This window comes from Bombina bombina, chromosome 3 (assembly GCF_027579735.1).
Source record: "Bombina bombina isolate aBomBom1 chromosome 3, aBomBom1.pri, whole genome shotgun sequence".
NCBI lineage: Eukaryota > Metazoa > Chordata > Amphibia > Anura > Bombinatoridae > Bombina > Bombina bombina.
In genome coordinates this window covers 193,833,618-193,846,530 of record NC_069501.1, presented here as the reverse complement: position 1 = coordinate 193,846,530, position 12,913 = coordinate 193,833,618, and the positions used below count along the sequence as shown (strand labels likewise).

The following is a 12,913-nucleotide window of genomic DNA, read 5'->3' as shown; positions in this document are numbered from 1 at the left end:
GAGCCCACCGCAACTATAATAAAGTTAATAACCCAAATCCCCCTGCTCCCGGACCCCTCCGCAACTAAATAAATGTTTTAACCCCTAAACCCCTGGCCTCCCACATCACTACCACTTACTAAACCTATTAGCCCCTAAACCGACAGCCCCCCACATCGCCATAAACTAAATTAAGCTATTAACCCCTCAACCTAAGAACCTGCTGACTTTACAATAAATATTAACTCATCCCTATCTTATAATAAATTTAAACTTACCTTTAGAATTAAAATAAACTATATTAAACTATTAATTAACCTACCCTAACTATTATACTAAAATTAAATTAAACTATAAATTAACCTACCCTTACTATTATACAACAATTACATTAAACTATATTAAACTATTAATTAACCTACCCTAACTATTATACTAAAATTACATTAAACTAACAATTACATTAACTGTATTATATGTTTAAAAACCTAACCCTAATCAAGTTATTTAAATCTACAATTAAAAATTACTAAATTGCAAAAAAATAACAACTAAGTTACACAAAATAAAAAACACTAAATTACACAAAATAAAAAATAAATTATCAAATATTTAAACTAATTACACCTGATCTAATAGCCCTATCAAAATAAAAAAGCCCCCCAAAATAAAAAACCCTAGCCTACAATAAACTACCTCAGCTCTTTTACCTGTAAAATAAAATACAAACACCCCCCCAACAGTAAAACCCACCACCCACACAACCATACCCCCAAATAAAAACCTATATAAAAAACCCTATCCCCCCATTGCCCTGAAAAGGGCATTTGGATGGGCATTGCCCTTAAAAGGGCATTTAGCTTTTTTCAGCCCAAAGTCCCTAACACTAACCCCCGAAGATCCACTTACAGTTTTCGAAGATCGGACATCCATCCTCATCCAAGCGGCAGAAGTCCTCAGCGAAGCCGGCAGAAGTCTTCATCCAAGCGGGCCGAAGTCTTCATGCAAGCGGGCAGAAGTCTTTATCCAGATGGCATCTTCTATCTTCATCCATCCGGTGTGGAGCGGCTCCATCCTCAAGACATCCGGCGTGGAGCCAAAAGGATTGAACTTGCATTCTATTGGCCATTCCAATCAGTCAATAGAATGCAAGCTCAATCCTATTGGCTGATTGGATCAGCCAATAGGATGAAAGCTCAATCCAATTGGCTGATTGCAACAGTCAATAGGATTTTTTCCCCTTTAATTCCGATTGGCTGATAGAATTCTATCAGCCAACCGGAATGTAAGAAATGCCATCTTGAATGACGTCATTTAAAAGAAACTTCATTCTGCAAGAGACGTCGGAAGAAGAGGATGCTCCGCGCCGGATGTCTTGAAGATGGAGCCACTCTGCGCCAGATGGATGAAGATAGAAGATGCCGTCTGGATGAAAACTTCTGCCCGCTTGGATGAAGACTTCGGCCCGCTTGGATGAAGACTTCTGCCGGCTTTGCTGAGGACTTCTGTCGCTTGGATGAGGATGGATGTCCGATCTTCGAAAACTGTAAGTGGATCTTCGGGGGTTAGTGTTAGGTTTTTTTAAGGGTTTATTGGGTGGGTTTGAATTTAATTAAGCTAAATGCCCTTTTAAGGGCAATGCCCATCCAAATGCCCTTTTCAGGGCAATGGGAAGTTTAGTTTTTTTGATATAGGTTTTATTTGGGGGGTTTGATTGTGTGGGTGGTGGGTTTTACTGTTGGGGGGGTGTTTGTATTTTATTTTACAGGTAAAAGAGCTGATTTATTTGGGGCAATGCCCCGCAAAAGGCCCTTTTAAGGGCCATTGGTAGTTTATTGTAGGCTAGGGTTTTTTTTTATTTTGGAGGGCCTTTTTTTATTTTGATAGGGCTATTAGATTATGTGTAATTAGTTTAAATATTTGATAATTTATTTTTTATTTTGTGTAACGTAGTGTTTTTTATTTTGTGTAACTTAGTGTTTTTTATTTTGTGTAACTTAGTTGTTATTTTTTTGTAACAGTAATTCTTTAAAGTAGATTTAAATAACTTGAGTAGGCTTAGGCCTAGATTTGGAGTTTGGCGGTAGATGGGCTGTTAACGCTACGCAGGCTTTTTTCTGGCCGCACCATAAAATTAACTCTGGTATCGAGAGTCCCAAAAAATGCTGCGTTAGGCTCCAAAAAAGGAGCGTAGAGCATTTTTACCACAAATGCAACTCTCGATACCAGAGTTGCTTACGGACGCGGCCAGCCTCAAAAACGTGCTCGTGCACGATTCTCCCATAGGAAACAATGGGGCTGTTTGAGCTGAAAAAAAACCTAACACCTGCAAAAAAGCAGCGTTCAGCTCCTAACGCAGCCCCATTGTTTCCTATGGGGAAACACTTCCTAAGTCTGCACCTAACACCCTAACATGTACCCCGAGTCTAAACACCCCTACCCTTACACTTATTAACCCCTAATCTGCCGCCCCCCGCTATCGCTGACCCCTGCATTATATTATTAACCCCTAATCTTCCGCTCCGTAAACCGCTGCAACTTACATTATCCCTATCTACCCCTAATCTGCTGCCCCTAACACCGCCGACCCCTATATTATATTTATTAACCCCTAACCTGCCCCCCACAACGTCGCCGCCAGCTACTTACAATAATTAACCCCTAATCTGCCGACCGCAAAGCGCCGCCACCTACGTTATCCTTATGTACCCCTAATCTGCTGCCCCTAACACCGCCGACCCCTATATTATATTTATTAACCCCTAATCTGCCCCCCTCAACGTCGCCGACACCTGCCTACACTTATTAACCCCTAATCTGCCTAGCGGACCTGAGCGCTACTATAATAAAGTTATTAACCCCTAATCCGCCTCACTAACCCTATCATAAATAGTATTAACCCCTAATCTGCCCTCCCTAACATCGCCGACACCTAACTTCAATTATTAACCCCTAATCTGACGACCGGAGCTCACCGCTATTCTAATAAATGTATTAACCCCTAAAGCTAAGTCTAACCCTAACACTAACACCCCCCTAAGTTAAATATAATTTTAATCTAACGAAATTAATTAACTCTTATTAAATAAATTATTCCTATTTAAAGCTAAATACTTACCTGTAAAACAAATCCTAATATAGCTACAATATAGATTATAATTACATTGTAGCTATTTTAGGATTAATATTTATTTTACAGGCAACTTGGTAATTATTTTAACCAGGTACAATAGCTATTAAATAGTTAACAACTATTTAATAGTTACCTAGTTAAAATAATTACAACATTACCTGTAAAATAAATCCTAACCTAAATTACAATTAAACCTAACACGACCCTATCAATAAATTAATTAAATAAAATACCTACAATTACCTACAATAAAACCTAACACTACACTATCAATAAATAAATTAAATACAATTTCTACAAATAACTACAATTACATAAACTAACTAAAGTACAAAAAATAAAAAAGAACTAAGTTACAAAAAATAAAAAAATATTTACAAACATAAGAAAAATATTACAACAATTTTAAACTAATTACACCTACTCTAAGCCCCCTAATAAAATAACAAAGACCCCCAAAATAAAAAAATGCCCTACCCTATTCTAAATTAATAAATTTAAAAGCTCTTTTACCTTACCAGCCCTGAACAGGGCCCTTTGCGGGGCATGCCCCAAGAAAATCAGCTCTTTTGCCTGTAAAAAAAAACATACAATACCCCCCCCAACATTACAACCCACCACCCACATACCCCTAATCTAACCCAAACCCCCCTTAAATAAACCTAACACTAAGCCCCTGAAGATCTTCCTACCTTGTCTTCACCTCACCGGGTATCACCGATCGGTCCTGGCTCCGATATCTTCATCCAACCCAAGCGGGGGCTAGACATCCACTGAAGAAGTCCAGAAGAGGGTCCAAAGTCTTCCTCCTATCCGGCAAGAAGAGGACATCCGGACCGGCAAACATCTTCATCCAAGCGGCATCTTCGATCTTCTTCCATCCGGTGCGGAGCGGGTCCATGTTGAAGCAGCCGACGCGGATGCATCCTCTTCTTCCGGCGTCTCCCGACGAATGACGGTTCCTTTAAGGGACGTCATCCAAGATGGCGTCCCTCGAATTCCGATTGGCTGATAGGATTCTATCAGCCAATCGGAATTAAGGTAGGAATATTCTGATTGGCTGATGGAATCAGCCAATCAGAATCAAGTTCAATCCGATTGGCTGATCCAATCAGCCAATCAGATTGAGCTCGCATTCTATTGGCTGTTTTTCCGATCAGCCAATAGAATGCGAGCTCAATCTGATTGGCTGATTGGATCAGCCAATCGGATTGAACTTGATTCTGATTGGCTGATTCCATCAGCCAATCAGAATATTCCTACCTTAATTCCGATTGGCTGATAGAATCCTATCAGCCAATCGGAATTCGAGGGACGCCATCTTGGATGACGTCCCTTAAAGGAACCGTCATTCGTCGGGAGACGCCGGAAGAAGAGGATGGATCCGCGTCGGCTGCTTCAACATGGACCCGCTCCGCACCGGATGGAAGAAGATCGAAGATGCCGCTTGGATGAAGATGTTTGCCGGTCCGGATGTCCTCTTCTTGCCGGATAGGAGGAAGACTTTGGACCCTCTTCTGGACTTCTTCAGTGGATGTCTAGCCCCCGCTTGGGTTGGATGAAGATATCGGAGCCAGGACCGATCGGTGATACCCGGTGAGGTGAAGACAAGGTAGGAAGATCTTCAGGGGCTTAGTGTTAGGTTTATTTAAGGGGGGGTTTGGGTTAGATTAGGGGTATGTGGGTGGTGGGTTGTAATGTTGGGGGGGGGTATTGTATGTTTTTTTTTACAGGCAAAAGAGCTGATTTTCTTGGGGCATGCCCCGCAAAGGGCCCTGTTCAGGGCTGGTAAGGTAAAAGAGCTTTTAAATTTATTAATTTAGAATAGGGTAGGGCATTTTTTTATTTTGGGGGTCTTTGTTATTTTATTAGGGGGCTTAGAGTAGGTGTAATTAGTTTAAAATTGTTGTAATATTTTTCTTATGTTTGTAAATATTTTTTTATTTTTTGTAACTTAGTTCTTTTTTATTTTTTGTACTTTAGTTAGTTTATGTAATTGTAGTTATTTGTAGAAATTGTATTTAATTTATTTATTGATAGTGTAGTGTTAAGTTTTATTGTAGGTAATTGTAGGTATTTTATTTAATTAATTTATTGATAGGGTAGTGTTAGGTTTAATTGTAACTTAGGTTAGGATTTATTTTACAGGTAATGTTGTAATTATTTTAACTAGGTAACTATTAAATAGTTGTTAACTATTTAATAGCTATTGTACCTGGTTAAAATAATTACCAAGTTGCCTGTAAAATAAATATTAATCCTAAAATAGCTACAATGTAATTATAATTTATATTGTAGCTATATTAGGATTTGTTTTACAGGTAAGTATTTAGCTTTAAATAGGAATAATTTATTTAATAAGAGTTAATTAATTTCGTTAGATTAAAATTATATTTAACTTAGGGGGGTGTTAGTGTTAGGGTTAGACTTAGCTTTAGGGGTTAATACATTTATTAGAATAGCGGTGAGCTCCGGTCGTCAGATTAGGGGTTAATAATTGAAGTTAGGTGTCGGCGATGTTAGGGAGGGCAGATTAGGGGTAAATACTATTTATGATAGGGTTAGTGAGGCGGATTAGGGGTTAATAACTTTATTATAGTAGCGCTCAGGTCCGCTAGGCAGATTAGGGGTTAATAAGTGTAGGCAGGTGTCGGCGACGTTGAGGGGGGCAGATTAGGGGTTAATAAATATAATATAGGGGTCGGCGGTGTTAGGGGCAGCAGATTAGGGGTACATAAGGATAACGTAGGTGGCGGCGCTTTGCGGTCGGCAGATTAGGGGTTAATTATTGTAAGTAGCTGGCGGCGACGTTGTGGGGGGCAGGTTAGGGGTTAATAAATATAATATAGGGGTCGGCGGTGTTAGGGGCAGCAGATTAGGGGTACATAAGGATAACGTAGGTGGCGGCGCTTTGCGGTCGGCAGATTAGGGGTTAATTATTGTAAGTAGCTGGCGGCGACGTTGAGGGGGGCAGGTTAGGGGTTAATAAATATAATACAGGGGTCGGCGGTGTTAGGGGCAGCAGATTAGGGGTACATAAGTATAACGTAGGTGGCGGTCGGCAGATTAGGGGTTAAAAAAATTTAATCGAGTTGCGGCGATGTGGGGGGACCTCGGTTTAGGGGTACATAGGTAGTTTATGGGTGTTAGTGTACTTTAGGGTACAGTAGTTAAGAGCTTTATGAACCGGCGTTAGCCCAGAAAGCTCTTAACTCCTGCTTTTTTTCTGCGGCTGGAGTTTTGTCGTTAGAGCTCTAACGCTCACTTCAGAAACGACTCTAAATACCGGCGTTAGGAAGATCCCATTGAAAAGATAGGATACGCAATTGACGTAAGGGGATCTGCGGTATGGAAAAGTCGCGGCTGAAAAGTGAGCGTTAGACCCTTTAATCACTGACTCCAAATACCGGCAGTAGCCTAAAACCAGCGTTAGGAGCCTCTAACGCTGGTTTTCACGGCTAATGCCAAACTCCAAATCTAGGCCTTAGGTTTTTAGAAATGTAATATAGTTAATTTAATTGTTAGTTTAATGTAATTTTAGTATAATAGTTAGGGTAGGTTAATTAATAGTTTAATATAGTTTAATTTAATTTTAGTATAATAGTTATGATAGGTTAATTAGTAGTTTAATATAGTTTATTTTAATTCTAAAGGTAAGTATAAATTTATTATAAGATATGGATGAGTTAATATTTAATGTAAAGTTAGCGGGTTGTTAGGTTTAGGGGTTAATAGCTTAATTTAGTTTATGGCGATGTGGGGGGGCTGGCGGTTTAGGGGTTAATAGGTTTAGTAAGTGGTAGTGATGTGGGAGGCCAGGGGTTTAGGGGTTAATACATTTATTTAGTTGCGGAGGGGTCCGGGAGCGAAGGGATATGGGTTAATAACTTTATTAGAGTTGAGGTGGGCTCCGGGAGCGGCAGGATAGGGGTTAATACATTTATTTCATTGCGGCGGGGTCCGGGAGCAGCGGGATAAGGGTTAATATATTTATTTAGTTGTGGTGGGGTCCGGGAGCGGCAGGATAGGGGTTAATAACATTATGTAGGTGGCGGCGATGTCGGGGACGGCAGATTAGGGGTGTTTAGACTCGGGGAACATGTTAGGGTGTTAGGTGTAAACGTAATTTGGGATATCTGGCAACATCAAACAAAAGCTTTCGCTGCTTTCAGACTCCCATTGATTCCTATGGCATCCGCGGCCTCCAGGGTGGCGGATTGAAAACCAGGTACGCTGGGCCGGAATAGTGGCGAGCGAACCTGTTAGAAATTTGATAATTGCAAAAGTTGTCAGATAGTGCCAAATTTTTAATTGGGACCATCTGTAATGACGTAAGCATCGTTCTGTGTCGGATTGAGACTGGCAGATCGTATGTTACGTCAAAAATTTCAACATTTGCCAGACTGTTGGCTTTGATAAGTGGGTCGAATCAGGCTCGCCACAATTACGCTGCGGAATTCCAGCGTATTTGCGGTTGATAGCTTGATAAATATCCCTCATAGTGAAGACCCCTGCACAAATAACATTTAAAGAATCTTTGAAAGAAAACACGCTCTAGTTATCAAGTTCCTACTAGCAAACACTGGAATTTCAGTCACTAGGTCTTCTCCAAGTGATCAAGACTTGCAATAAATTTCCCAAATCAAGTAAATCATTTTTGAGATTAAACTGTTATTTAGTAGATCTATGTGTTTCTCGGCTTTATCACATTTATTACATCAGGATAAAATAGTATGTTGCATATAGGAGAAGGGAAACAGGCACAATAAGACCCTTATGGAAACAATTAAAATGCAATCAGAATAAAATACAAGGGAGATCGTTTAAACTGTTATTGATTTTTTTTTTTTATTCTGCACATGCAAATTGCCTTCAAATGTTTTACCTGGTTAAAACTTGAAATATAATTGTAATAGCTAATCCAATAATAGAAAGGCTACAGCCTACAGCAGACAGAATGCTCAGTGGTTTTGCATACTTGATGTTATCTCTGAAGTTCTGAAATAAAATAGAAAGTAGATGAGTAATGTTGTTCTTAACTATGAATTCTCTATAATATGATGAACACATTTGTGCTTTTGTTTAAGAAGCAATTAAATATAGAACAATAGAATATAAAAAACCCCATCAATGTTTGGTTTTAATGTCATTCACTAACAGTGCTGATTATACATTGCGCTAAAGATTATAATAAACAACATTGAAATGTATAAGTCTACAGTATACTGTGTCTTCTATGGAGCCTATTAATTACAACAGTTGTTCCCAAGCTTTATTTCTTTGGGACACACTTTATGTTTGTAGTTTTGAAATTCAAGTGACTCCTCTAACATTTTTTGTTTTAAACACCCTAAGAATTAAAGGGACATAAAATTGAAGGAATGTCTGTCAAGCAAGTGACACAACTCTATTTTATTTATTTTTTATATAAAAAGGTGTTAAAGCTGTTTTTATAATTATTATTTAATATGAAGTTTACAGCTGATCTATGGGATAGAAGCTCACTGACTGTTAAGAAGAACTGTGGAGATCCCTTTTGGTGAAGAATGACATACTTCACATGCATAAGAATTGAGACATCTTTTTTAAAAAATCAAAACACTGCTATGCATGCTAAAATTTGCTTTTTTTAGGTGCAACAAAAAGTACTTTAACTTCCCTTATTATCCCCTGCTGCTGAAACAACATAACCACATGCAACCGCCCAGAAAGCTCCCCGTTGTCATGATTTACCACCATTCTTATTAAACCTCCTCCAATGGAACCCCAGTGCAATCAGTACTTCACATTCTCATTAACACAACTATGAAAACAATTTTCTAACCCAAATAATCCAGCAAGACAATTAACCCCTGCCACTAAAAAACCCTCCAGCTTCTGTTATCCAGGTTCCAAAATCTCTGGATCCTGGTTCTATTCACCAAATTCATCCTGCATTAAACTATACACTCCACTCCAATGCAACCACCATCTCTGAAGTCTACCATAAGCAACCAGATGACTCACTTTTTTTGCCGAGGGGCCTGATACCTACCTGCCTGAGAGAGAGAGAGAGAGAGAGAGAGAGAGAGAGAGAGAGAGAGTTATAGCTCAAAAGTGGGTGAGTACCTGACCACTCATAAAAACATTGGGTTTTTTTTAAAACTGACTTCTCTACTGTCTGTTTCCTTTTTTTCCCCTGAGGTCTATTTCCAAGATTTACACAGTACTCAAAAGAATCTGGAGAAAATCTCAACCTGTGGGATTGAAGGACTATATCCTTTCATTTTAACTTTATATTACACAATTGTTTTGGCATTTTGATATTTCTATACATATTTGTATGTATAGACCTATACCTATATATCTGTTCTTATAGATATATAGATATATATTTTGCATTAACATTATCACATATATATATATATATATATATATATATATATATATATATATATATATATATATATATATATATATATAAAGATTTATTTATTTGTAAATGCTATGTAAAGAACATAGGAATGTAAAATATGCATAATGCTCTTTGGGTTTCGCAATGTAGGTCCAACATGGTGTCACACATGAAGATTTAGTTATCTTAATGCGTGTTTTTGAAATATTAAATATAAAATATTGTAAAAAATATTAATAAGAATTATTAATAATTATTATAGATACAGTAAAAAAAAGTAATATATATATATATTCAGAATATAATTGTATTATTTAGAATTTTTTAGTTAATCTATATTAATTATTCACATAGACACAGTAAAAAGACACTCTCACTTTCAATATTTCAGCTACCAGGGTGCCAACAGGTACCATATAACCGTAATCTGTTTTTTCTTCAAAAGTGTGAACTTTTCGGTTTTATATATATATATATGTAAAACAGTATCTATTATGATTACTATTAATATTTTATACTATATTTTATATTTCAATAACATGCCTTAAGGCAGGGGTGTCCAAACTTTGCTCTCCAGAGGTTTTGGAACTACATTTCCGATGATGCTCAGCCAGCATTTTATCTAGCTGAGCATCATGGGAAATGTAGTTCCAAAACCTCTGGAGAGCAAAGTTTGGACACCCCTGCCTTAAGGTAACTAATTCTTTATGTGCGCTGACCCGAAGCGGTATGAGACCTACATTGTGAAACCCAAATTGCATTACACATATTTTACATTCCAATGTTCTTCAAAAAATACTTTTATTTTATATATATATATATATATATATAATAATGTTAATTGGCTATTTATGCACTTTATTAATTTTGTTCTGGTTGTCTGAGGGAGGGGTGAAGGACGTAAAAAAACATCACTCAATAAATTGTCTGTAGTGTTGTAAATCCAGAGTGTGTGATTTTCATTGGAGTTTTGCTACATTGCACCATGGTACTGTGGCTCCTGATTTTGTGAGAGTGCTCCTATCTCAGTATATATATATATATACACACACCTTTATCTAGGAATATATATACTTGTATATATATATATATATATATATATATATATGTATTTACAGTAAAAATACAATTTTCCTGTATGTGAAGAACATTTGAATGTGAAATATTAATCACTCCTGTTGAGTTAGCGCAAGAGCGATATGTGTTTTTTTCTTCAACGCTCTCCGTTGAAGTCTATGGGGAGAATAAGTTATTGCGTCGGGTTTCACTCGCACGCAAAAGTTTTACTTTCAACTTGTAAAAACAAATAAGATCAAAATTCACTTGGTGCAATAATAGAAATAAAATAAAGAGTGAAAAACAAATATAAGGATATATATCATCCACAGGACATTTTCAATTGCAGATGATTCAAGTGGTTTCTTGCCTTAAATAAAACAAAGACAAAAGAACATAGTGAAGTATGTATGAACTAGTGATAATTCACACAGTGGTCCTGTCAAGGGGTTACTCACACTTTACAGAGCCACGTCACAGCCACGCCTCCACTGTTAGTCACCAGGACAGGTATCGGGTGTATCACTTACCACGCGGTCTCGTTGGCATAGCATTTTAGCACGCCATCCGCTTCCATCCAGGAAAGATGTTTTGATTACGCTCTCACCCATCAACTTAGGTGGACAGATACCCGAGTGACATTGTGTGAAGGGGCTCATTTGTGACTTTTTATATATGTTTTAAAGGTTTTTAAAATAAATGTTATTTTTCCAAGCAGCGGCCTGCATTTGGTGATATACTGGAAACCTGGCAGTATAAAACCAGGTGTGCGTCTACTCCAGAGCCTGCGTGGCTCTGTAAAGTGTGAGTAACCCCTTGGCAGGACCACTGTGTGAATTATCACTTGTTCAAACATATTTCACTGAGGCCTAGATTTGGAGTTTGGCGGTAGAAGGGCTGTTAACGCTCCGCAGGTTTTTTTCTGGCCGCACCATAAATTTAACTCTGGTATCGAGAGTTCAAACAAATGCTGCGTTAGGCTCCAAAAAAGGAGCGTAGAGCATTTTTACCGCAAATGCAACTCTCGATACCAGAGTTGCTTACGGACGCGGCCAGCCTCAAAAACGTGCTCGTGCACGATTCCCCCATAGGAAACAATGGGGCTGTTTGAGCTGAAAAAAAACCTAACACCTGCAAAAAAGCAGCGTTCAGCTCCTAACGCAGCCCCATTGTTTCCTATGGGGAAACACTTCCTACGTCTGCACCTAACACTCTAACATGTACCCCGAGTCTAAACACCCCTAACCTTACACTTATTAACCCCTAATCTGCCGCCCCCGCTATCGCTGACCCCTGCATATTTTTTTTAACCCCTAATCTGCCGCTCCGTAAACCGCCGCAACCTACGTTATCCCTATGTACCCCTAATCTGCTGCCCTAACATCGCCGACCCCTATATTATATTTATTAACCCCTAATCTGCCCCCCTCAACGTCGCCGACACCTGCCTACACTTATTAACCCCTAATCTGCCGAGCGGACCTGAGTGCTACTATAATAAAGTTATTAACCCCTAATCCGCCTCACTAACCCTATCATAAATAGTATTAACCCCTAATCTGCCCTCCCTAACATCGCCGACACCTACCTTCAATTATTAACCCCTAATCTGCCGAGCGGACCTCACCGCTATTCTAATAAATGTATTAACCCCTAAAGCTAAGTCTAACCCTAACACTAACACCCCCCTAACTTAAATATAATTTACATCTAACGAAATAAATTAACTCTTATTAAATAACTTATTCCTATTTAAATCTAAATACTTACCTGTAAAATAAACCCTTATATAGCTACAATATAAATTATAATTATATTGTAGCTATTTTAGGATTAATATTTATTTTATAGGCAACTTTGTATTTATTTTAACCAGGTACATAGTGCAGAATTATATAACATTATAATAGCGCAAACATTGTAAAACCAAATATCCCCTTTGAATTTAAAAAATAACTGCTGTTTTACAGACCCGCTCTCTGTGATCTTCTGAGCGGGTCTGTTTTTTTCAAACAGCGCATCGGGCCAGCTGTATAGTCACAGCCCGCCCCGACCGCGCCATTATACACAGTGCAGCTCGCTCCTGCTGTCTGACAGAGCAGGAGTGAGCTGCACTTAGTGCTATGGCGCGGTCGGGCCGGGCTGTGACTATACAGCTGGCCCGATGCGCTGTTAGAAAAAAACAGACCCGCTCAGAAGATCACAGAGAGCGGGTCTGTAAAACAGCAGTTATTTTTTAAATTCAAAGGGGAAATTTGGTTTTACAATGTTTGCGCTATTATAATGTTATATAATTCTGCACTATGTGCTGAATTATATAACATTATTTTTATGGTTTACTGACACTTTAA

At 38.4% G+C, this 12,913-nt stretch overlaps 1 protein-coding gene across 1 annotated transcript in view; it reads right to left on the bottom strand.

The window, feature by feature from the left end:
* Positions 1-12,913, bottom strand: part of ADGRG7 (adhesion G protein-coupled receptor G7) — a 170,824-nt gene that overhangs the window by 65,553 nt on the left and 92,358 nt on the right. The window contains exon 10 of the mRNA XM_053705210.1: positions 7,998-8,110. Within this exon, the coding sequence (XP_053561185.1) occupies positions 7,998-8,110 (113 nt within the window). The remainder of the gene's footprint in view (positions 1-7,997; positions 8,111-12,913) is intronic.